The 24,879-nt window shown below is 36.7% G+C and overlaps 1 protein-coding gene across 1 annotated transcript in view; it reads right to left on the bottom strand.

Moving 5' to 3' along the window:
- The window catches only part of LOC120885689 (uncharacterized), a 47,735-nt gene that overhangs the window by 12,007 nt on the left and 10,849 nt on the right, over positions 1–24,879 (bottom strand). Inside the window, exons 6-12 of the mRNA XM_078022664.1 lie at positions 14,618–14,708; positions 14,338–14,394; positions 11,052–11,080; positions 10,888–10,963; positions 8,488–8,558; positions 4,070–4,163; positions 2,145–2,224 (exon numbers count right to left, since the gene is read on the bottom strand). Of these exons, the coding sequence (XP_077878790.1) occupies positions 2,145–2,224; positions 4,070–4,163; positions 8,488–8,558; positions 10,888–10,963; positions 11,052–11,080; positions 14,338–14,394; positions 14,618–14,708 (498 nt within the window). The remainder of the gene's footprint in view (positions 1–2,144; positions 2,225–4,069; positions 4,164–8,487; positions 8,559–10,887; positions 10,964–11,051; positions 11,081–14,337; positions 14,395–14,617; positions 14,709–24,879) is intronic.

Raw genomic sequence — 24,879 nt, 5'->3', positions numbered from 1 at the left:
CACCACACTGATACTTTTAGACACCATCCAGGGAATTACAATAAAATCTTGAGGGCAGAAACCTTTGAGAAGTGTTCCATTGTAGTAAACTGTGGGAAAAATATGAAACCACTGCATGTTTGAACTTCCCAGATGCATAGCCAACTCTCCACACAGAATGGTGGAAGTTCACCCTCTTCATATATTCTCAGGATAGTGATAGTTAGGAATGGGCTGAAAATTCTCATCAGGAATACATGTGTTGTGTCTGTGGGAAAGTTAGTTGAGTAGAGTTCCATAGAGTACTGCCTCTTTAAACAGGTGGTTTAGAATAATGATAGTGAAGGAGACTGTTTTTTGAAAATTCAAGTGACACAAGAATGCAGCAGTGCTGGGGCATTGTCAGGTGCAATGGTATGTTCCTTCAGTTCCCAAAAGATTCTGCAAGCAGGCTATGACTGCCATGCTCCAATAAGTTGCCAGGAAACTGCTCGGAGACATGGAATCTTGCCCACCTTTAGACCATTGACTACAGGAATCCATCAGGTGGTATGAATTACATACTAGTCCCTAGGCTCCATGAACCAGAGTGTGTGTCAGGAAGTCTTCACATTAGATAGCCCCACATGTCTGAGTACATTAACAAGTAATGATGGTGATATTCTCCTTGAAATTGCTAAGTTCTCTCAGCATTCTTTGAGTGTGGTGGGGCCAAAGGAGCAGAGGAGCTCAGCTTATTCATGCAAATAACTGGTTAGGACTTTTGGAGCTAGAACAAATAAAGTGTTGAATAATATTTGTTTCCCAAAAACCCCCAAAGTTATGTGTGAGTAAAATTAGAAATCCTGGACAGAAATATATTCTTTTCTACTCTGTTAACATTAGGAAATCTCAAGCTTTTGCTGTTATTATTCATGATATATTTGTCTTATATTTGTATGGGTGCTCTACATTATTTCATTTTTCTCTATTTATTTATGAGAGTTTTATTCCATTCTTTCATTTTTTGTTGTTATCCAGAGACAACTTTTATTCTCATTTTAAATCTTTTCATTTCTCATTTTTATTACATTTGCCTCTTCTCCTATTTTGACTCTGCTTACTCTCACCACTTTCACTCTACTTACTTTTTTGAAATATGTTCCAATAATTATATTATAACCAGGACATAATTTTTTGCAGGTAAAACTTGTTATTTCCTACTCTATCTTTTCATTTTGTGATGTTCTAGAAATCATTTAAAACATATATATTTTATGTACAGTGGATACATATTTTGGTTTATGCTGTGATCATTATTGGAGTTTATTCTCTCCTGACAGGAGCCAATATGAACTTGGTGTGAAGAAAATTGACTTAGAAGCCACTGACTTCTTACAAACAAAGCTGTGTTAGGTTCAGCACTGCACTGGAGATGGGTGGACCAGCTGAAGCCACACAGCTACACAGCCTTTCAGAGTTGGATATGGCCTGTCAAAATGCCAATCAACTTCATTGCTGCAAGAACCCTAACACACCACAAAAAGCAATATTCCTCCTGCTAAAAACTTATCTATGCCTTTGATCTACTCTCCCTTATCTAAACAACTTGATCCTTTTTCTAGTTGTTCAGTTCCAGCTTCTACTGGGATTGGGGAACATTTCAGGAGCTCTGCTTTCCTTTTCAAACTTAATTTCTGGCTCTGGCTCTTATTTCTTTACTAATTATTTGAGACTTTCTTTTTTCCCAGGTGGCTTACACCTTCTGAGCAGGAAACTCTTTAACATTGTCATGGGTGACAGCTAATGTGAAATTAAACACTGAGCCTTTGGGAATGAAGCTATTTTTACATGAATGTGTTCAGCGGTCATTGCATTTATGCATGTTCCTAGTTTCAACTGATATGATATTCTCCAATTTATCATTCACCGTTTAAGGCTGTCACATACATGAAAATGCAAACTTTATTGGAAAATATTAGTGCAATTGCTTGCATAAAGTTTATCTGGCATCCACCTTGACTGCTAAAGGCATTTTGATATTGATGACCAGTTAACCTCTCTGTACTTAAATATTTAATTACTATGTTTGGATTTTCAAAGAGTATTGTAGTAGGTAATTTCAATTGTCATCTGGAAGCAGGAAAAAGAACTGACAAGGAATTTAAATTGACACATATGCCTACCTTTTGCTGGTGATGTGCAGTATTATCCATATCATGAAGCCTCTTCTGTTCTGTGTCAGATGATCCGCTCACATGTGACTCTGCTGACAAATATACAGATAAACTACTTAAAAAATTCATGTGAAAGACACATTATACAAATAAAAAGGAAGAGTACTAATAATTATGTAATTTTATTTTCCCAGTTATATTTTTAAGTGAAGTTCTATTATAGGAGAATATATGTCATATGTGAAATTTTTATTGCTGCTTGTGTGTGGGCTTATGTATTTTAACCCAAAACATGTATCCTTGGCAAATACTATAATGCTTGTATTTATAATGCTCAGATTCCAAGTCTTTATATTGGGAGAGAGGGTGTCTGTAAAGTCCATGGTTTGCTGGAAACCCTGCAGGGGTTTGCCTCAGCCTCAGAAGTACCTGCAATTATGGATGTATGCCTCTGAACCCCATGCATACTGACATTATTGAAGCATAATTTTTCTGGTCCAATACCTCAGAAAACCACTTAGGGAGACAATAGGTATTCACCATGTGCAATGCCTATAATAACTCACAACTTGATCCATTCAACTTGAATAAAGTTTTACAGGAAAAAAAAATTAAATTTCCATGTAAACAAAAGGCATCACACTGTTTACACTTTGCTTAATTGTCATGTTCCTCATATTTCCTTCCTAAATTCTATGTTATCTTCCTCACATTCCCAACCCTTTAGCTTTTCCAAAGGAACCCACAGAAGTGGGAGCTTGTCTCCTTACATTTTGCATTTTATGTGTGGCTCTTTGCCACACCTTGCAGCCTGTCAATGTGACAGATTTATCTTAGAAATATCTTCTCTTCACCTTAGTCTTTGGGTCTCTCCCATATCTCAAGAGACATGCTCCGAATGAAAAGCAAGATTTGTGCTTGCACTTGATCTGGTTGTGTCTTTAAATGTAGGAACTGATAGTGTTTCTTGCATAGTTCCCCAAAGGATATCCAATGCATAGCTCCAAATCATTTTTTCTACAGATCAGGATCATTTGAATCACCTTAGACTATAATAAACATATAGAAGCTATGATCTGCTGAGTCAGAACAAGATTTTGAACATGGTCACCAAAAGATGATTCCTAACAATTGCAGAGTGTCAGTGTGAAATTTGTCAGCTTCTAATTCCTCTAGGTTAATTTGAATGAAGCTCTGGATTCTTCCCTCAAAATAAAGTTTAGAAGAATCTTTAAGCTTTCCAAAGTTAATTTTAGATATCTGTGGATTTGGAAAGTGCTCAATAATAATTCCTAGTCCTTTCAACTATAGCATTTGCTGTTTCTACCCTAAAATTTCGCCCTAGTGAGTAGCAACATGTTGCATGTCATTAAATTGTACACCTGCCTAATCATTTAGGGTAAGTGAACTTAGCTCTGTGGGAGCAGGTCTTCATCGCTCAATTCATTCCCACCTGTGAGTAAGTCAGGAAGGATGGAAAATTTGTACCCTCTCCATCATTCAACTTTGGAACTGGAAACTCACAAATTCTTCTCACACTTTAAAAACCCTGTTCTTTTTCCTTTTTACATGTTGTTGGGATTTCCTACCCTCTCCTGAGTACCACTGGTTCTTTTTTACTTTTATTCTTTTTGACAATGTGTACTCACTACCTTCACCAGTCTTCATTCCCTCTTTTTTAGGCCTTTTACTTATTTAAATTTACCTGTGATAAAAGCATGTCTCAACTGCAACTCACAGTTCAGTACCTTTATCTATACATCCAATTTAACCTGTGGCTGAAACCTACTGAGAGACTCCACTTCTTACATTTTTTTTCTTAAACTTTACTACTTATTTAATATGCACATGTCTTGCACAATTAGTATATACCAGTGCTCATATTTCTTGGACATATTCTTTCCAATGTATTTAGTCTTCTATGTGGTTCTTACCTTTTCCAAGTTCACTTATTCCCTTTTGTGTGCTTGCATTGATCTCAACAGATTCAGAAGCAGCACACATCTCCTGAAGTTGCTCAGAATCACTCTGGTAATGACAAAAATGAGTTACATATAGATATTATCATCACTCTTTGCACATCGCCATATTTCCAATTGTGCTGTCTTTGGAATTGGAGATTAGATTATTACATTTAGTGGAATAATATTTCCTTATAAGACTCGATCTTATGCAGCCCAGATGAAGGTGAGCTCTTCTCTTCATCTAGCTTCCCATGGGGCAAAACCAGGAAAAAAGGAAAGAGGAAATGCTTGACAACAAGCACTGATACACATATATTCAAAGCATCTCACATCAGTGCTTAACTAGCAATGTGTGTATTCCCCAACAAAACTCTTTTGATGTTATACAGATTTGACATTTTAAACATAGGAGGGTTAAATTTTTTTAAATTATTATTTTTGCTTGTGGTTGGGCATGATTCATTTATTTGATTTATTTTTATGTGATGCTGAATCAAACCCAGGTTTCACACATGTGAGGCAAACACTCATCACTGAGCCACAACTACAGCCTGGGAGGGTTAATTAAATATTTAATGTTAAATATGATATTTGATGTGATGGAGATTTCAAATGTGTCACATCAAGTAGGAATAAAATACTCTTGGAATTGTTTAATTTGATTCACCAGAATCTTCTAAAAATTAATATATTTCAGGAAAGTATTTACTTCATCAAAATTTGAGTTTCAAGGAAGAGAAATTTAGAACAAAAATATGTCCACAATTAATGTGTACAAAGGAAAACACTGCATTTGGGTAGAGTATGCAAACATCTTCATTGAACAAAGTCTTGGAATTCCATGGAAGGAAGGCACTATTTAATGACTATTTTCAGAGATTGGAGTCAGAAAAACTGGTGTATGGCTGCATAATGAATAAGTCAGGCTGTGTGGAAATGCTGGAAAGCCATGACAAGAATCAGTAACCAGATGAAACACAGAATCCATGGCTTTTAAAAAAATGCATTCATTGAAGGAATAGACTGCAGCATTGTCAGGAAAAAGTAGCAGAGTGCAAGTAATGAATCTCTCCTCTCGAAGACTGAGGAGAATCTCATTAACACAAGTAAAAAATGGGAAAAAGCAAGAGATACATAGTTCTTAAATCAGGAATTACAAAATGCCCACTAGAATTCAAGGAAATACCATTCAAAACTGCATTGGCATTTCAGATGCCCCCAGTCAGAATGACATTTTTAAAGTATTCAAATAATAAGTGCAGTTCAGGATGTGGCAGGAAAGTTCAATCCTAGACTGCCAGACTGAAAATTTAAGACCTCCACACTGGAAAGCATTATGGAGATTCCTTTAGATTCTAGGAATATGATTCATCTTTCTCACTCCTTCCAATTTACCCCAATGTATGAGTCAGAATGCACATGTGATATATGAACCTCAATATTTTACACTATAAGTCACATTTATAGAATTATGGAACTAACTGATACCCATCAACAAAAGAATATTCAGCACTGATTTTCAGCAAATTAGTTATTCTTGATAAACCATTATGGCAAAATGATTTCACACATAATGTATTAAAATACTGCCTTAAATGTCTTTCAAACATATAAAAGAGCAGCAAAATCTTCTTAATTGTGTAAAAATTATTTTAGAGAGAAAATAAGAAACTAATAGAGATTCTTCTCAACACAAATATGACATTTTCAGCAGAGGAGAGAATTGGATTTTTGCGTGGATATCAAGAAAATTTCAAGATACTGCACAAAATCCTGGACAGAGTTAGACTGTGAGTGCAAGATCCTTTTATCTCTGGTTACCTCACAGAGGCCTTTTTCCTGGGATAATGGAAACAACATACATTCCTATTTCAACTTCTAAAATCAGATCAAACCATGTACAAAACAATGGTTGGGAGGCACCCAAAGGAAGAATTAAAATGGGTTCTAATCTGAGACCAGAATTCAAGACCAGATCCGCTGAGAGCCTTCGGTAGCTTGAGGTTGGACCCGTGGTCTACCAAAGATTAAAAAGTCATGGTACTTTCATTGAAATATGTTGTTTGAAGGTCTCTGGTAGCAAGTGCCAGGGCAATGGCTGGTAGGAAACTGGATGCATGCAGAAAACACACATGATGATCCACACCAGGGATGGTAAACAAACTCAGCTGAGAGGCATTTAGAAATTCGTTGGCTTTTCCAACACACTGGTGTTTGTAGACACCCTTCTGGTGATTACAATCAAATTCTCAGGGTAAACACCTTGGAGAAGAGTTTCATTGTGTAGTAACTCTGTTTGCTGGATCAGAAACCACTGCAGGTATTACAACTCCTGAATGCATAGTCAACACTCCTTACAGAATGGTGGAAGTTTACCCTGATCCAATGATGTCAGGATAGTGAAAATCAGGAATGGGATGGAAACTCTCATCATAAATACATGTGTTTTGCCTGCTGGACAGTTATTTGAGTAGAGGTTCACAGAACACTGCCTCTTGAAATAGTTGTTTAGAATAATGACACTAAAGGAGAGTGCTTTTTGAGAATTCAAGTGACAGAAGAATCTAGCAGTGCTGGGCATTGGCAGGTACAATGCATTTTCCTACAGTTCCCAGAAGAAATTGCAGATTCTCCAAGCAGGTCATGACTGCTGTGCTCCAATAGCTTGTAAGAAAACCCCTCAGAGATATGGACTCTTGCCTACCTCTACATCACTGATTATAGGAGTCCATCTTTAGAGTCTGAATTGCTCACTAGTGTGTTTGTCAGTAAGTATCCATGTTAGATGGGCCCACATCCCTGTATACATGAACAAGTACTAAGGCTGAGGATTTTCTCCAAATTGTGAAGTTCTCTCATTTCTCTGGGTGAGGTGGGGGCCATCGAGCATCTGAGCTCAGCTTATTCATGGCAATAGCAGGTTAGGACATTTGCAGCTAGAGCAAAAAAATAAAGAAGGTTTCTAAAATTAGAAGTCCTGCACAGAAATATCTCCTAACATTAGTATAAGGGAAATCTCAAGCTTTTTTATATTGGTGTTCTTGATGTGTTTTTGTCTGTTATTGAAATGGGGTTTTCACATTATTTCATTTTTCACCATCAATCTTATTTTTTTTGTTGTTGAGAATTTCATTGCATTACTCTGTGTGTGTGGGGGGGGGAGGTTGTGTGTTCACTATGAAGTGACCAGTTTACCTCTCATTTTAAATTTTTTCTTTCTAATTTGAGTTCATTACCCCTCATCTCCTCTTTGGCCTTCTTTACTCCCGCCTCTTTCCTTCTATTTTAAAACAAGGCCTAATAATTATATTAAAACCAAGGCCTCTTTTGATTTTCCAGGTAAACATTAATATTTCCTATTTCATCTCTTCATTTTGTAGTGTTACTTTCTATTACAGGTGATAAGTGTTTTGCTATAAACTGTGATTATTTGTGTACTTCATTCTGTGACCTCAGAGAAATACTGGTGAGTAAAACAGGCATGTGCAACATGGTGGTTTTCACTCCTGATACTCAGATATAAACCATACCCAGGACACAACCAAAGACAAATCTACACACTACAAGGATCCTTGTGTAATAGTGGAAGAGAACCCATGCAAATGCATGCAAATCCTTTACATACTAACACAGATCATATGAGATCAGGAGGCATATTCTTATATGATCTATGTTAGATCATATGAGATCTAAATTTCATAATTTAGACATTCAAAATTTCATAATTTCCCAAAAATGATATCCAAAATCTTTAGTCTAACCTCACATAAAGAGGTAAGGTAAATATGTTTTATAATTTTATTGGTTTCTTACAGACAATGGATAGGAAATATATATTTTTTGTACATTAGCAGAAAAGTACCCATCTTGAAGTGTTTCGATACAACCTGAAATTTTGTGCCTGATTTGAGCCTGTTCCCTCCCTCCATGGATATGCTGAAATCCATGGAGAATGACATCTTTTTTCAGATGACAGGTAATGTGAAATTAAATGTTGAACCCTTGGGAATGAAGTTGTTTTTAAATGAATGGGTTCAGTGGTCATTGCATTTATGTATGTTCATGATTTCAACTGCTTATTTCTAAGTCTCTGACATATTGCTCTCCACTTAAGGATGTCACACAGATGAAAACACAAACATTCTTCAAAAATATAGGCACAATGATAACATAAAGCATATGTGTAACCCACATTGATCACTAAAGCTAATTTTTATTATTATATGTTAATTAATATAACATTTCATGTCTTAACATATTTATACTTAAATATTAAATTGTGATGTTTGAATTCCCAAAGAATGTTCTATGAGTTCAATTCACTTGGCCTAATTGACTTTCTATAAAGAAGGAAAATAAAAGTAATTGGGAATTTGACATGTGCATACCTGTAGCTGGTGGTACTCAGTGTCTTCAAGACTCTGTTGCTCTTCGTGTGAAGACTTGCCCATATGGGACTCTGTTGACAAATGTACAGATTTACTTAAACTACTTAAAAAATAATGTGAATGTCAATTAATCCAAGTAAAAATGAACAGTAGTAATAATCCTGTAATTTTACTTTCCTCAAGTACCATTTCAATCAAGCTAAATTTAAGGTGAATATATCTTATTTTTGGAATGTTTATTGCTGTTTGCATATGGGCCTGGGTATTTTTATCCAGGGACATGTATGTCTTTGGCAGAACTATGGTGTTCATATCAAATTCCCTGTCTTAATATTTAGAGACAGGACGTCTATAAATACTAAAGTTGGCTTGAAACCTGACAGGGATTTATCCTCAGCCTTTCAAGTACCTGCAATTACACATGTGTCCCTCTGAAGCCAGTAAATATTGACATCAATTAGTAGTAATTTTAGTGATCAATGCATCAGAATACCTACAATTGGGGTGTCACCATATACAAATGCTAAAATAATTTTCAGATTTATCTATTTTAGGTTAAAGTGAATTTCACAGAGAAAGATTTATATTTCTATGGAAACAGGAGGCATCAGAGTTTTTACTGTCTCTTCTTTCATATATCATAGAAAAAAATTCATTGTTCATCATTTGTCATGTCCCCCCAAACTGATTACATTTACACATTGATCAACAAATTCCATGTTGTTTTTAAATTTACTTTCTATTTTGTTGTTGTTGTTGCTACTGTTCATTCTTTCCATTAGGAATCACTCTGACTTGAGAAATATCCATGATTATGCCTGTTGTTCATGACATAAACTGTCCCCCCCCCAATGGGGCTACTTTATTTCTGAAATGTGTAATAAACATATGACCTGTAGAGTCTTGTTTTTCCTGTCTAGTCTATCAGTTTTTGGACTTGAGGGGACTACTTTTACATCAAGTTGTAGTTAACAGTTTTTTTTTGTTTATTCCACCCACAACTGTGTTTGTGGTAAGATCTTGAGGAGAAAACAAGTATAGAGGATGATTTTTTTTTCTAGAGATGGAGATGAGCGGAGACTTAAAAAGTGAGGTTATGTGCCAGAGGGTGGAAATTTCAAGCATGAAAGGCTGTACATTGAGAAACAGGGCTTTAAAGGGAACATGATTTATGGAGATAAAATGATTGGTAAGAGGAATCAGAGATATTGCAGGCAGAGAGAGGGATCAATATACACAGTGAGGAAAATTTTGGATTATGAAAGATTTCTAGGAAAGTTAAGGTGCTTGGATATCCATGATCTAAAGAAGGCTGATAATCATATGTGCAGTATATGCATAAATAACAGGACCACCCTCAGTGCTATAGCAGGTTAACATGCACGAATGGATATACATAATGAGAAGGCCACAGTGCACCAGGAAGTTGATGCCAGCACGAATGGAGGGAATGTTTCTGGAAATGCAGAGGATAGAACAATTTCAGTGAACTGTGTAGAATGAAAACTAATTACAAGGAACAAAGAAAGAAGCTGGGCAATAGGAATGTGTGGTTCTGCTCCTGACTATAACTCAAGGATTCAAATAACATGTGTAGTAAATGCAGCTACTGTGAATGTTGCTTTTCTTTATCATGTAGTTTCTTCATGGCACTATCTTCCTATGTTGAGGAAACTACTTTAAGAAGAGGGTGGGTAATTCTCTGAACTTTGAAAATGCAATTATTTTATCCATTTTATTATAAGTATGCGTCCCATCAGAGAATCAGAGTTGTCTGTGGAAGAGCTTCAGTGGGAGATGAAAATAATGCTCTCTAGCCAATAATGGATTCATTTTACAAGAAAGGAGTAAAATAAATTACATATGGTCATACATTGTATCATTTCTTGCTACCGACTGACCACATCATTGGTGTATGGAAAGAACCATAAAACAAATCACAGGTACAATAGAATAAGATCATATACAAGGAGTCATAATAGAGTTGACATTATTTGTAGATGAGTTTTTTCTGTTTCACAAACTGTTCTTGCCCTCCTGGGTTCAATCCCATACAATATTCTCATTCTCCTAGGTTTCTCAACTGTAGCAGTGCACCCACATAAGCTCTTTTTAAAATTAGGGTGAAAGAAAATCAGCCTCATAATCCAACTAACTTCTGTAATGAATCTAATGTGGGAAACATAATTTTAGAGACATCTATTATAAGGTATTTTAAGTATAATTTTCTCATGATTTTATAGAAATATTTTGAAAACAGATGTAAGCATCAACATCCACATATTGTTGCAAATCCTTCCTACACACTGTGGGAAAATAACACACATGAGGTGTGAAGAGTCGCTATTATTTCAAAGTTTCTATATATGTTTTCCAGAGAGGTTGTACCACAAAAGTTACCTGTTTTGACTTTGCATGTTACTATCTTCAATTTTGGTCTTTGACGAAGTGAATCCTTTTTCAAAGGCTTGATGTTCTTGGAGAGAAGATATTATATAAACATTTTACATTTCATCCTATCTAGCATGCACTTAATTCTTTAAAATAAACAGAAGATGAATTACCTTGAAGGAAGCACATGAATCCTGACGTCCTGAAAAGAGATTGAGATGTATGCTCAGCAAAACCTGAATATGACAAAATTACAATCGTGGTTCTACTGAATGATATGGGACCCTAGTTCTGCTAGTTAGCATTGGTGAAGACTATTTTAGCTTTATGTATCTCCTTTCATTTGGGGACTTCATGTTGAGTGAGAAATCAGCATCAGGAATATAGGATTAGGAAAATTATCAGTTGAGTTTTCCAACAGTAAAGTCATTATTGCAATGACCATTAATAGAAACACATTGGCATATATACTGATGTCAAGATGCAGAATGCTGGAGAGCACAGTGATGTTTTCAGAGGAGGAAAGATCAACCCTGAGAAGTTCAATATCGAAGCAGAATTAAAAATGTGGCAGCAAATATCTTGAGTGAATTCTATCAGAATTATTTAACCCATTTTATTATAAGTATGATTCCTGTACCTCATTTGCCTTATAATTAATATTCCCAAAGTTGTGATAAGATTTCAGGGGAGGGTACGCTTGTTTGCTCATCATAGAGTGTTCTCTGAGTCAGTTAGCTCTGACACATGTGTTTAGAGTCACAGTTAAGGGTCTTTGCTCATATTCATGTAAAAAACTGGTGTTATATTCTTTTCCCAGAAACTCTGGTTTAACCAATACCAACTTTCTTTTGGCACTCTTTTGCAAAGATAGTGGTCTCATGTCTATGCAATAAATCTATGGTAGAGCATAAAGAGTTCAGTCAAGGCAATCCAAAAGGAAAATTGTTCTGAATTCTTGCAGAATTATCACATACCAATAATCTAATATGTTTCAAAAAAGTTGGTAAATACAGTAACAATGTTGGTGTTTGAGGAGCAAACTTCATAAAGTTTTCCGGTTAAAAAAAATGAGTCTGGTGAGACTTATATAGACAGATTTTGAAGTAATTGCACAAAAGTCCCAGATGATCACAACATTTGCTTTCTAGACTTTAGAATTTATCTCAATAATATGATGTACTCCTGGAATGTCCAGAAACTTGGTTTCTCACAAAATTCAAATAAAATAATGTAATAGATACATTAAGGATGATAATAGGAATAGTATGATTGGAATTATGAGCTTCTTTATAGCAATGAATGCTTCAAAAATGCAACGATCCTCATCTGAAGGACACAAATGGATGCCTTAAGCACTGTGATGCCTCCTGGATATAGAGGCAGAAAATGGGTGGCTGTAGGGTATCCTAATTTTGCCAGTTGCCACTGGTTCTTATAATCTCTGCACCAGACTTCAACTTGAAGAAAGGAAAGCTAAGAGAGCTGACTAGAATTCTATTTACTCATTTTTTCTTCTAAATTGCATGTTTTCTCCCTCACTTTCTCTTCCCTTCAACTTTTCCAAAGAAACTCATAAAAGTGGGAGCTTGTCTTTTTTTTTCCATTTCCATCTTTCATATGGATCTTTGCCACTCTTGTTGCCTGCCAACAGATAACTGTGTTATCTTAGAAATATCATTTCTTCATCTTAGTCCTTTGTGTTCTTCCCACATCTCAAGAGACATGTTCAGAATGAAAGTGAGATTGATGCTTGCACTTAACCTGGTTGTGTCTTGAAGTATAGGAACCAGCTGTGGTTCTTGTATATTTCCTCAAAGGATATCCAATGCACAGCTCCAAATCATGTTGTCTATGACTAGGATCAATGGAGTCACCTTAGAATGCAATGGACATGTAGAGGCAAAGACCTGCTGAATCAGAACAAGAGTTTGAACATGATCTTCAAGGGATGATTCCTTAAAATTCCACAGTTCCAGTGTGAAATTTGTCTGCTTCTATTCCTCTATGGCAATTTGAATGTAGCTCTGGATTCCTCCCTAAATGTTCCATCAAAGTAAAGTTTGGAAAGATCTGTAATCTCTCCACTGTTAATTTCAGATACCTGTGATTTTGGGAAATGCTCAATTACCACTCATATTTCCTTCTACTTTTACATTTGCTTTTTCTGCCCTATAATTTTCCTTAGGGCATAGCAACAAGTTTCAAGTCATTAAATTATATACATGCCTAATCATTTAGGGTAACTGAACTTAGCTCTGTGGAAACAGGTCTTCATTCCTCAATTTATTCCTAATTGTGTATAAGTGAGGAAGGGTGGGAAAGTTTTATTCTCTCTTTCATTCAACTTTTAAACTGGAAACACACAAATGTTTTCCATATTTGAAAATCCTTTTCCTTTTTTTTGAACAGAAATATAGTTTAATGAGTTAATATAATATATTCCCTCTTTTTTATTTCCATGGAATTTTGTTTTTTCTGTTTTTAATGATTTTATTAAATGGCAGTGGAATGCATCACAATTCATATTACACATATAGAGCACAATTTTTCATATCTATGTTTGTGTACAAAGTATATTCACACCAATTCATGTCTTAATACATGTACTTTGGATATAATGATGTTCACCACATTCCACCATCATTTCTAACACCCTGCCCCTTCCCTTCTCCTCCCACCCCTCTGCCTATCAGTAGTTCTTCTATTCCTCTCAGGCTACCCCTCCCTACCCCAGTATGAATCAGCCTCCTTACATTAGAGAAAACATTCAGCATTTGTTTATTTGGGATTGGCTAACTTCACTTAGCATTGTTTTCTCCAACACCATCCATTTAACTGCAAATGCCATGATTTTATTCTCTTTTATTGCTGAGTAATATTCCATTGTGTATTTATGACACATTTTTTCCAATCACCTACTGAAGGTCATCTAGGTTGGTTCTACAGTTAAGCTATTGTGAATTGTGCTGCTATAAACATTGATGTGGCTGTATCCCAGTAGTATGCTGTTTTTAAGTGTTCGTCTATTGACCAAGGAGAGGGATAGCAGGTCAAATGGTAGTTCTATTCCCAATTTTCCATGGATTTTATATACTGATTTCCATATTGGCTGTACCAATTTGCAGTCCCACCAGTAATATATGAGTGTACCTTTATCCCCAACATCATTGTCAACACTATTGTTGTTTGTCTTTATAATAGCTGCCATTCTGACAGGAGTGAGATTAAATCTCAAGAGTAGTTTTGATTTGCATTTCTCTAATTGCTAGAGATATATTTGTTGATTAATTTTATATCCTCTTCTGAGATGTGTCTGTTTAGGTCCTTGGCCCATTTATTGATTAGGTTATTTTAGAAAACCCTCTTCTGTTCCCTTCTCATCTGAAGGTGGAATTTCCCACCCTCTCCTGACCACCACTGATTCTTTTCTATTTGTTTTTGAATGTATGTACTCACTGCCTTTGTCAGTCTTCATTCCCTCTTCTTCGGTCTTTTTCCTTATTTCAAATTTACCTGTGAGAGAAGCATGTGTCAAATGCAACTCACAATACAATTCCTTTAGCAAATACACTCAATTCAACCTGTGGCTGAAATCCAATGAGATACACCAGTTCTTACATTTGTTTGTCCCTACTAGTTATTTAATAGGCACATTTCTTGAACAAGTACTGTACACCAGTGCTCATATTTTTGGGCCATTCTCTTTCCAGTACAGTTTGTATCCTATGTTTCTTACCTTGGACATGTCCATTTATTGTCTTTGTGCTTGGATCGAACTTACTGGATATACCAGCAGCACACTCCTCTCGAATTTGCTCAGAATCACTCTGGTAAAAATAATGACAATAATAAGTTTTATATAGATTTCTGCTCCTCTCATTGAACATCATTCTATTTATAGTTATGAAGTCATTGCAATTGCAGATTAGACCATTACATTTTCTGCAATGATATTTCCACGAGACACAATTTCACATGCAGTCCAGGTGAAACTGACTCTGCTCTTTATCTGGCTACTGATGGGGAAAATCAGGAAGAAAGAAAGAGGAAATTTGTTCCCTTACAACAAACTCACTGATATGCATATATCCAAAACAACTAACATCAGTGCTTAATTAGTAAACTGAGCATTCTCCCACAAAATAAAGAGTAGAAAACTTGTTTAAAATGTTTTTTTTAAATTAGATTTGATGTTATAGAGATACAACATTTTGAACAATGAAAGGTCAAATTTTTTGTTTGCTTACATATGATACTTGATAAGAGACTTTCAAATGGGTCATCTCTAATAGGAAGAAAATATTCTTACACTTGTTTCATTTGAGTCCCCAGAGCCTTACAAATATGCATATCATTGAGCAAAATATTCACATAGTCAAAATTTCATTTTAAAAGAACAGTGATTCAGTACAAAGATGTGTCTGTATTTTATGCACACCAATGAGCACACTCTATTTGTTTAGAGAATGAACACTTTTTATTGCAAAAAGAGCTAAAAGGAATTTCAAGGAAGTAAGACAGTAGCACAGCATCATGCTGTGTTTTCTGACTAACTACTTTCAGAGTTTGGACCCAGAGAAACTGTTGTGTGGCTGCATAATGCATAAGTCAGGCTATGTGGAAAAACTGGAAAGCCACAACAGAGAACTAGTGACCACATGAAACACAGAAATCATGGCTTTTAAAACAAAATATGCATTCCTAGAAGAAATACTGCAGCTGTGCCAGTGAAACTAGCAGAGGGCAAGCAACAAATCTCCCCTCTAAGGGGTCAGAAAAGAATCTCACCAATCCAATTAAAAAATGGCAAAAAGCAAGAGACAGACATATTTCAAATCAGGAACTACAACTTGTCCACAGCCTTATGAACATTAGTCATCATCACTAGCACCCAAGGAAATAACATTAAAAACAGCATTGACATTTCAGATGTCCCCAGTCAGAATGACATTTATCAAGTTCTCAAATAATAAGTGAAGTGTGGGGAGTGGGAGAAAATATTAAGATTTCCACACTAAAAAGCAATATGTAGAATCCTCCGGATTCTAGGAATATAATTGTCATATGACCCAGTTTTTCCACTCCTTGATTTGAACGCCAATGTACCAAAACCAGCATGTACATGTAACTTTTTAATGTCAATGTTTTAGCACTGTTATCACAATTATAAAGTTACAGAACTAACTCTAATATCCATCAAGGGGAAAATGTATATAAAAAAGATACTTGTCACTGATTTTGAGCAGATTAGTTATTTATAAATCCCAATATTTTATATGAATTCAGTGCCCTAAATGTTCTAACATAAAAGTTGCAACAGCAAATCTCCTTAATTATACAAAGGAAAATACTTTAGTGAAAAATAGGAAACTAATGTATAATCCTCTCAATTAAAATGCCACATTTTCAGCAAACAAGGTAGTTGAATTTTCTCAGAGATATCTACCAGAATTCAAAATACTGCCAAATTGCGTAGGCAGAATGGCACTGCAAGATTTCAGAAAAAAACCTTCATTCTTATTTTAACTTTTATAAGATGGAACTCTTTCATAAACTGTGGTTATTGAGGCACCCACACAAGTATTAAGGTAGGTGTAAAAGAGAACTGAGACTGATCTGATGGCTCTGGGAAGCTAGACTTTGGTCCTGTGGTCTGCCTAAGGATGAAGAGTTCTTGGCACTTTCATTGAACGATGTTGTTTGAAGCTTTGTGAAAGCAAGTGCCAAGGTTATTTCTGGTAGAAAAATTGTCCTCCTACAGAACAACACACATGTGCAGACACACATGAGCAGATAGGGTCAAGCCACTCAGATGGCTTGAGAGGCATTTCAAGTTCTTGTCTATGTCATCACCATGCTGATACTTGTAGACACCCTTCTGGGTATTACAATAAAATCCTGAGAGCAGACAACTTTGACATGGGTCCCTTTGTAGTAATTATGTGGGTGAGATCAGAAACCACTGCTTGTCTTGAACTTCCCAGATTCATAGCCAACTCTCCACCCAGAATGGTGGAGGTTCACCCTCATCATATGTTTTCAGGATAGTGATAGTCAGGAATGAGCTGAAAATTCTCATCAGCAATACACGTGTAATGCTTGTTGGACAGTTACTTGAGTAGAAGTCCACAGAGCACTGCATCTTTATTTTTTTTTCCATTTTTTTTATTGATTGTTCAAAACATAACAGAGCTCATGATATATCATCTTTCATACATTTGACTCAATTGGGTTTTGAACTCCCCAAATACATAATGCAGACTCACTTCTGTTACATACTTACATTTTTACATAATGGCATATTAGTGACTGTTGTATTCTGCTACCTTTCCTATCCCCTACTATCCCCCCTCCCCTCCCCTCCCATCTTCCCTCTCTACCTCCTCTGCTGTTGTTCAATTCTCTCCCCCTTTTTCCCCCTCCCCCTTGCCCCTCATAACCTATTATAATTTTGTGTATCACTGAAGGTCTCCTACCATTTCCATATGTTTTCCCTTCTCTCTCCCTTTCTCTCCCCCCATTCATCTTAGTTTACTGTTAGTCTTTTCCTCATGCTCTTCCTTCCTGTTCTATTCTTAGTGGCTCTCTTTATATCAAAGAAGACATTTGACATTTGTTTTTTAGGGCTTGGCTAGCTTCACTTAGCATAATCTGCTCTAATGCCATCCATTTCCCTGCAAATTCTATGATTTTGTCATTTCTTAGTGCTGCATAATACTCCATTGTGTATAGCTGCCACAATTTTTTTATCCACTCATCTATTGAAGGGCATCTAGGTTGGTTTCACAGTCTAGCTATTGTGAATTGTGCTGCTATAATCATTGATGTGGTGGTATCCGTATAGTGCGCTCTTTTAAGGTCCTCAGGGAATAGTCCAAGAAGGGCAATAGCTGGGTCAAATGGTGGATCCATTCCTAGCTTTCCCAGGAATCTCCATACTGCTTTCCAAATTGGCCTCACCATTTTGCAGTCCCACCAGCAGTGTACAAGTGTGCCCTTTTCCCCACATCCTCACCAACATTTATTGTTGTTTGACTTCATAATGGCTGCCAATCTTACTGGAGTGAAATGGTATCTTAGGGTGGTTTTGATTTGCATTTCTCTGATTGCTAGAGATGGTGAGCATTTTCTCATGTGCTTGTGGATTGATTGTATGTCCTCCTCTGATAAGTGTCTGTTCAGGTCCTTGGCCCATTTGTTGATTGGATTATTTGTTATCTTATTGTTTGATTTTTTGAGTTCTTTGTACATTCTGGATATTAGGGCTCTATCTGAGGTGTGAGGGGTAAAAATTTGTTCCCAGGATGTAGGCTCTCTATATACCTCTTTTACTGTTTCTCTTGCTGAGAAAAAACTTTTTAGTTTAAGTAGGTCCCATTTGTTTATTCTTGTTATTAACTCTTGGGCTACGGGCGTTCTATTAAGGAATTCGGAGCCCGACCCCACAATATGTAGATCGTAGCCAACTTTTCCTTCTATCAGACGCAGTGTCTCTGTTTTTATATCTAGCTCCTTGATCCATTTTGAGTTAACTTTTGTGGCTGGCGAGAGAAAGGGATTCAATTTCATTTTGTTGCATATGGATTTCCAATTTTCCCAGCACCATTTGTTGAAGATGCTATCCTTCCTCCATTGCATGTTTTTAGCCCCTTTATCAAATATAAGATAGTTGTAACTTTGTGGATTAGTCTCTGTGTCCTCTATTCTGTACCATTGGTCCACCTGCCTGTTTTGGTACCAGTACCATGCTGTTTTTGTTACTATTGCTTTGTAGTACAGTTTGAGCTCTGGTATCGCTATACCTCCAGATTCACACTTCCTGCTTAGAATTGCTTTTGCTATTCTGGGTCTTTTGTTTTTCCATATGAATTTCATGATTGCTTTATCTATTTCTACAAGAAATGCCTTTGGGATTCTGATTGGCATCGCATTAAACCTGTAGAGAACTTTGGGTAATATCGCCATTTTGATGATGTTAGTTCTGCCTATCCATGAACAGGGTACATTTTTCCATCTTCTGAGATCTTCTTCTATCTCTCTCTTTAGGGTTTTGTAGTTTTCATTGTATAAATCTTTCACCTCTTTTGTTAGGTTGATTCCCAAGTATCTTATTTTCTTTGAGGATATTGTGAATGGAGTGGTTTTCCTTATTTCCATTTCAGAGGTTTTGTTGCTGATATACAGGAATGCCTTTGATTTGTGCGTGTTGAATTTATATCCTGCCACTTTGCTGAATTCATTTATTAACTCTAGCAGCTTCTTTGTAGATCCTTTTGGGTCTGTTAAGTATATTATCATGTCATCCGCAAATAGCGATAATTTAATTTCTTCTTTTCCTATTTTTATGCCTTTAATTTCTTTTGTCTGTCTAATTGCTCTGGCTAGTACTTCGAGAACTAAATTGAATAGAAGTGGTGATAGAGGACATCCCTGTCTTGTTCCAGATTTTAGAGGAAATGCCTTCAGTTTTTCTCCGTTTATGATGATGCTAGCCTGAGGTTTAGCATATATAGCTTTTACAATGTTGAGGTAAGTTCCTGTTATCCCTAGTTTTTCTAGTGTTTTGAACATAAAGGGATGCTGTATTTTGTCAAATCCTTTTTCTGCATCTATAGAGATGATCATATGGTTCTTGTCTTTAAGCCTATTGATGTGGTGAATAGCATTTATTGATTTCTGTATATTGAACCAGCCTTGCATCCCAGGGATGAATCCTACTTGATCATGGTGCACAAGTTTTCTGATATGTTTTTGTATTCGATTCGCCAGAATTTTATTGAGAATTTTTGCATCCAAGTTCATTAGAGATATTGGTCTGTAGTTTTCTTTCTTTGAAGTGTCTTTGTCTGGTTTTGGGATCAGAGTGATGTTGGCCTCATAGAATGAATTTGGAAGAGCTCCTTCTTTTTCTATTTCTTGAAATAGCTTAAAAAGTATTGGTATTAATTCTTCTTTGAAGGTTTTGTAGAACTCTGCTGTATACCCATCCGGTCCAGGGCTTTTCTTGGTTGGTAGTCTTTTGATGGCTTCTTCTATTTCTTCCTTTATTATTGGTCTGTTTAAATTGTGTGTGTCTTCCTGTCTCAATCTGGGTAAATCATATGCCTTAAGAAATTTATCAATATCTTCACTATCTTCTATTTTATTAGAATATAGGGTTTCAAAATACTTTCTAATTATCTTCTGTATTTCTGTAGTGTCTATTGTGATATTGCCTTTTTCATCCCGTATATTAGTAATTTGAGTTCTCTCTCTTCTTCTTTTTGTTAGCATAGCTAAGGGCTTGTCTATCTTATTTATTTTTTCAAAGAACCAACTTTTAGTTTTATCAATTTTTCAATGGTTTTTTTTGTTTCAATTTTGTTTATTTCTGCTCTAATTTTAATTATTTCTTGTCTTCTACTACATTTGCTGTTGTTTTGTTCTTCCTTTTCTAGGTTTTTGAGGTGTAGTGTGAGTTCATTTATTTGTTGGTTTTTTCTTTTTTTGATGAAAGAACTCCAGGAAATGAATTTCCCTCTTAAAACTGCTTTCATTGTGTCCCATAGATTCTGATATGTTGTGTCTGTATTATCATTTGACTCTAAGAATTTTTTTATCTCTTCCTTTATGTCTTCTGTAACCCATTGATTACTCAATAACATATTGTTCATTTTCCATGTGGTGTAGGATTTTTCCTTCCTTTTTTTATCATTGATTTCCAATTTCCTTCCATTATGGTCAGATATGGTGCATGGTATTATCTCCACACCTTTATATTTACTAAGAGTTGCCTTATGGCATAATATATGGTCTATCTTTGAGTAGGATCCATGTGCTGCTGAGAAGAACGTGTATCCACTTGATGATGGTTGGTATATTCTATATATATCGGTTAGGTCTAGGTTATTGATTGTGCTGTTGAGTTCCATAGTTTCTTTATTCAGTTTTTGTCTAGAGGATCTGTCTAATGGCGAGAGCGGTGTGTTGAAGTCACCCATAATCATTGTGTTATGGTCTATTTGACTTTTGAACTTGAGGAGCATTTGTTTTATGTAAGTTACAGCTCCATTGTTTGGTGCATACAAGTTGATAATTGTTATGTCTTGTTGGTGGATGGTCCCTTTTAACAGTATATAGTGTCCTTCTTTTATCCTTCTTAATTAACTTAGGTTTGAAGTTGATTTTATTTGATATGAGTATGGCCACTCCTGCTTGCTTCCGAGGGCCATGTGAGTGGTATGATTTTTCCCAACCTTTTACCTTCAGCCTGTGTATGTATTTTCCTATCATATGAGTCTCCTGAAGGCAGCATATTGTTGGATTTGTTTTTTTGATCCAGGTTACTAGCCTATGTCTCTTGATTGGTGAGTTTAGGCCATTAACATTTAAGGTTACAATTGAGATATGATTTGTACTTCCAGTCATGCTTTTTTATTTATTTATTTTAGTTTGGCTAGTTTTACTTTTTGGTTATTTTCCTCCTCCTTTACTGAGATACCTCTTGTTGTTAGTTTTGGGCACTATTTTTCAATTCCTCTTCTTGTAGTATATTGCTCAGAATGCTTTGCAGTGCTGGTTTTTTTTTTTTTTTTTGCTGCAAATTCTTTTAGCTTTTGTTTATCGTGAAATATTTTAATTTCGTTGTCAAATCTGAAGCTCAATTTTGCTGGATACAGTATTCTTGGTTGAAATCCATTATTTTTCAGCATTTGAAATACATTGTTCCAGGATCTTCTCGCTTTCAAAGTCTGTGCTAGAAATCAGTTGTTAACCTAATTGGTTTACCCCTGAATGTAATCTGCCTCTTTTCTCTCATAGCTTTTAATATTCTCTCCTTGTCCTGTATGTTGGCTATCTTCATAATTATGTGTCTTGGAGTTGGTCTATTATAGTTTTGAATGTTTGGGGTCCTGTAGGCTTCCAGGATTTGGCAATCCATTCCATCTTTCATCTCTGGGAAGTTTTCCACAATTATTTCATTTAATATGCTGTCCATTTCTTTTGTTTGAATCTCTGTGCCTTCTTCTATCCCGATGACTCTCAAATTTGGTTTTTTAATGACATCCCATATCTCTTGAATAGATTGCTCATGGGATTTAAGCATCTTTTCTGTGTTGACTATACTCTTTTCAAGTTGATAAACCTTGTCTTCATTATCTGATATTCTGACTTCTACTTGATCAAGTCTATTTGTAATATTCTCGTTTGAGTTTTTCATTTGGTTTATAGTTTCCTGCAATTCTAGGATTATTGTTTGATTCTTTTTATAGATCTCTATCTCCTGGTAGAGCTCGTTCTTTGCCATTTGAATTTGTTTGTTTAATTCATTTTCAAAATATATTTTTATTGCTTGGACTTGCTGTCTCATGTCTTCTCTAATATTCCTTTCCATTTGAGTTAGGTATGCCTTGAGTTCTTTCCCTATCCCTGCTTCTGATGTTTCTATGTCCTCTTGTAGAATTAAGTTGTCTTGCATTGTTTATACTCCTTTTTTCCCTTGTTTTCTCATGTTGTCCCCTTTGCTTTCCAGCTATATTTGATTGTCGTGTTTCTGCTCTCTTCTATAGACTTGTTTTGGTTCCGTATTTCTCTGATGTCTCTCCTTTGTGTTTTTAAACTATGCCTGCTAACGTGGATTTTGCTGTGAAGAAAGAACCGACGTCCGAGCTCCAGTGACGACACTACTTTGCTATGACCGGCCCCAGTTCCTTGCCGGGGTGTTCTGATGAGGGGGTGTGACTGGACTGTCTCTGTTTGGTTTCAGCTCCCAGTCTCGGCAGGCAGGCGGTCAGGCCGCTGGTCGGGTGATCGGTCGCCTGCGGGCCGGTATTCTCCTACCGCCCAGCTATGCGGGCAGTGGGTGAACTGTCGCCGGCAGGCCTGCGGTTTCCAGCTGCCCAGTCTCGAGGGCCTTGCCTCTAGCCTCCTGGTTTCTCCTGCTAGTCTTGGTTTCTCCTGCTGGACCAGATTTCCCCTGAGTGATGGTTCTCAGCAGTTCAAACTGTACTCTGGGCCTGCCGTTTGTTGAGTGTGGAGGGTGACTATTGGGAACCCTGGAACTCTATTGTTTTGTTTCCGTTGTGGGTGATAGAACTGTACCTCTTCCTTCCTTTATGCAGGCTCACTCTGATACTCCCTCCCACGCCTTCTGTAGCCGCAGGGCAGGCCCCGCGATTCAGTCGGCCTGGGTCTCCGGGGTCCCACAGTTGGCAATTGGGATCCCAGGCACCCTGTCCTTTTGATTTTTCCTGCTTGCCCCTCCCCCAGCGCTAGCTAGACAGGTTTCGTTTTGGCTGCAGATGGGGAGGGGGGATTGCAGGTCAGGTGCCTCTAGTTCCCCCCTAGTCTTTATGCAGGCTCACTCTAGCACTGCATCTTTAAATAAGTATTTAGAATAATGATAATGAAGGAGAGTGTGTTTTGAGAATTTAAGTGACAGAAGAATCCAGCAGTGCTGGGTCATTGTTAGGTGCAATGATATTTTCCTTCAGTTTCCAAAAGATTCTGCAAGCAGACTATGACTGCCATGCTTCAATAGGTTGCCAGGAAACTACTCAGAGACATGGAATCTTGCTCATCTCTAGACCATTGGCTACAGGAATCAATCAGGTGGTCTGCATTACATACTAGTCCCTAGGCTCCATGAACCAGAGTGTTTGTCAGGAAGTTCCCAAATTAGATAGACCCACTTGTCTGAGTCATAAACAAGTACTGAGGATGAGGGTTTTCTTGAAATTGCTAAATTTCCTCAGTATTCTCTGAGTGTGGTGGGAGACAAAGAAGCAGAGGGACTCAGCTTATTCATGCAAATATCAGGTTAGGCCTTTTGCAGCTAGAGCAAATAAAGATAGTGTTGGATAATATTTGATTCCCAGAAACCCCCAAAGTTATGTGTGGCTAGATTTAGAAATCCTGGAAAGAAATATCTTTTTTTCTACTGTGTTAACATTAGGGAGTCTCAAACTCTTGCTGTTATTGTTCATTATTTTTTGGCCTGCTATTTGTATTTGTTTTCCATGTTATTTCATTTTTCTCTCTTTTTTTTTAATGAGAGTTTCATTCTATTTGGGGGGGGTTGGTACCCAGAGACAAATTTTATTCTCACTTTAAATCCTTTCATTTCTAATTTTTATTGCCCTTTCTCCTCTTCTCCTATTCTGTCTCTCTTTAGTCCCACCACTTTCACTCTACTTCCTATTAAATATATATTCCAATAATTGTATCTTAACCAAGGCAGGTGTTTTTGGAGGTCAACCTTGTTATTTCCTACTCCATTTCTTCATTTATTGCTGTTCTAGAGATAATTTAAAACATGGATTTTATGTACAGTGAATACATATTTTTCTTTATGCTGTAATGGTTGTTGGAGTTTACTCTCTCCTGACAGGAACCAGCCATGCACTTTATGAGAATCAAATAGACATAAAATCCATTGGGTAGGAAAAGTCTGGTATCTTGGAATTTCCATCAGCAATCTTGCTGGTTTGAGAGACTGGCCCCAACCTGTGACTTCTTACACAGTTCCATCAGGTTCAGCACTGCACTGGAGATGGGTTGACCAGGTGAGGCTACACAGCCACACAGCCAGAGTTGGGTGTGGCCAATATGCTAATCAACCTCTTTGCTGCAAGACAACTACCACACCAAAAAATAACATTCCTCCTGTTTCCAGGTGTGGTGGTGTATGCCTGTAATTCCAGTGACACAGAAGGCTGAGCAGGAGGATTATGAATGCAAAGCCAGTCTCAGCAAAGAGTAAGGTGCTAAGCAACTCAGACTCTGTCTCTAAATCAAATACAAAATAGGGTGGGGGGATGTGGCTTAGTGGTCTTGTGGCCCTAAGTGTTCAATCCCTAGTACACACACACACACACACACACACACACACACACACACACACACACTTTTCCTCTTTCTGAAAACTTATCCCTGCCTTTGATAAAATCTCCCTTAAATGAAGAATTCTAGTTGCTCAGCTGCAGTTCCACTGAAATTGGGGATCCATTTAAGAGCTCT

The sequence above is a fragment of the Ictidomys tridecemlineatus genome, chromosome 1, assembly GCF_052094955.1.
Source record: "Ictidomys tridecemlineatus isolate mIctTri1 chromosome 1, mIctTri1.hap1, whole genome shotgun sequence".
Taxonomy (NCBI): Eukaryota; Metazoa; Chordata; class Mammalia; order Rodentia; family Sciuridae; genus Ictidomys; species Ictidomys tridecemlineatus.
Note: the sequence above shows the minus strand (reverse complement) of the source record. Positions and strands in the feature narration are given on the sequence as shown.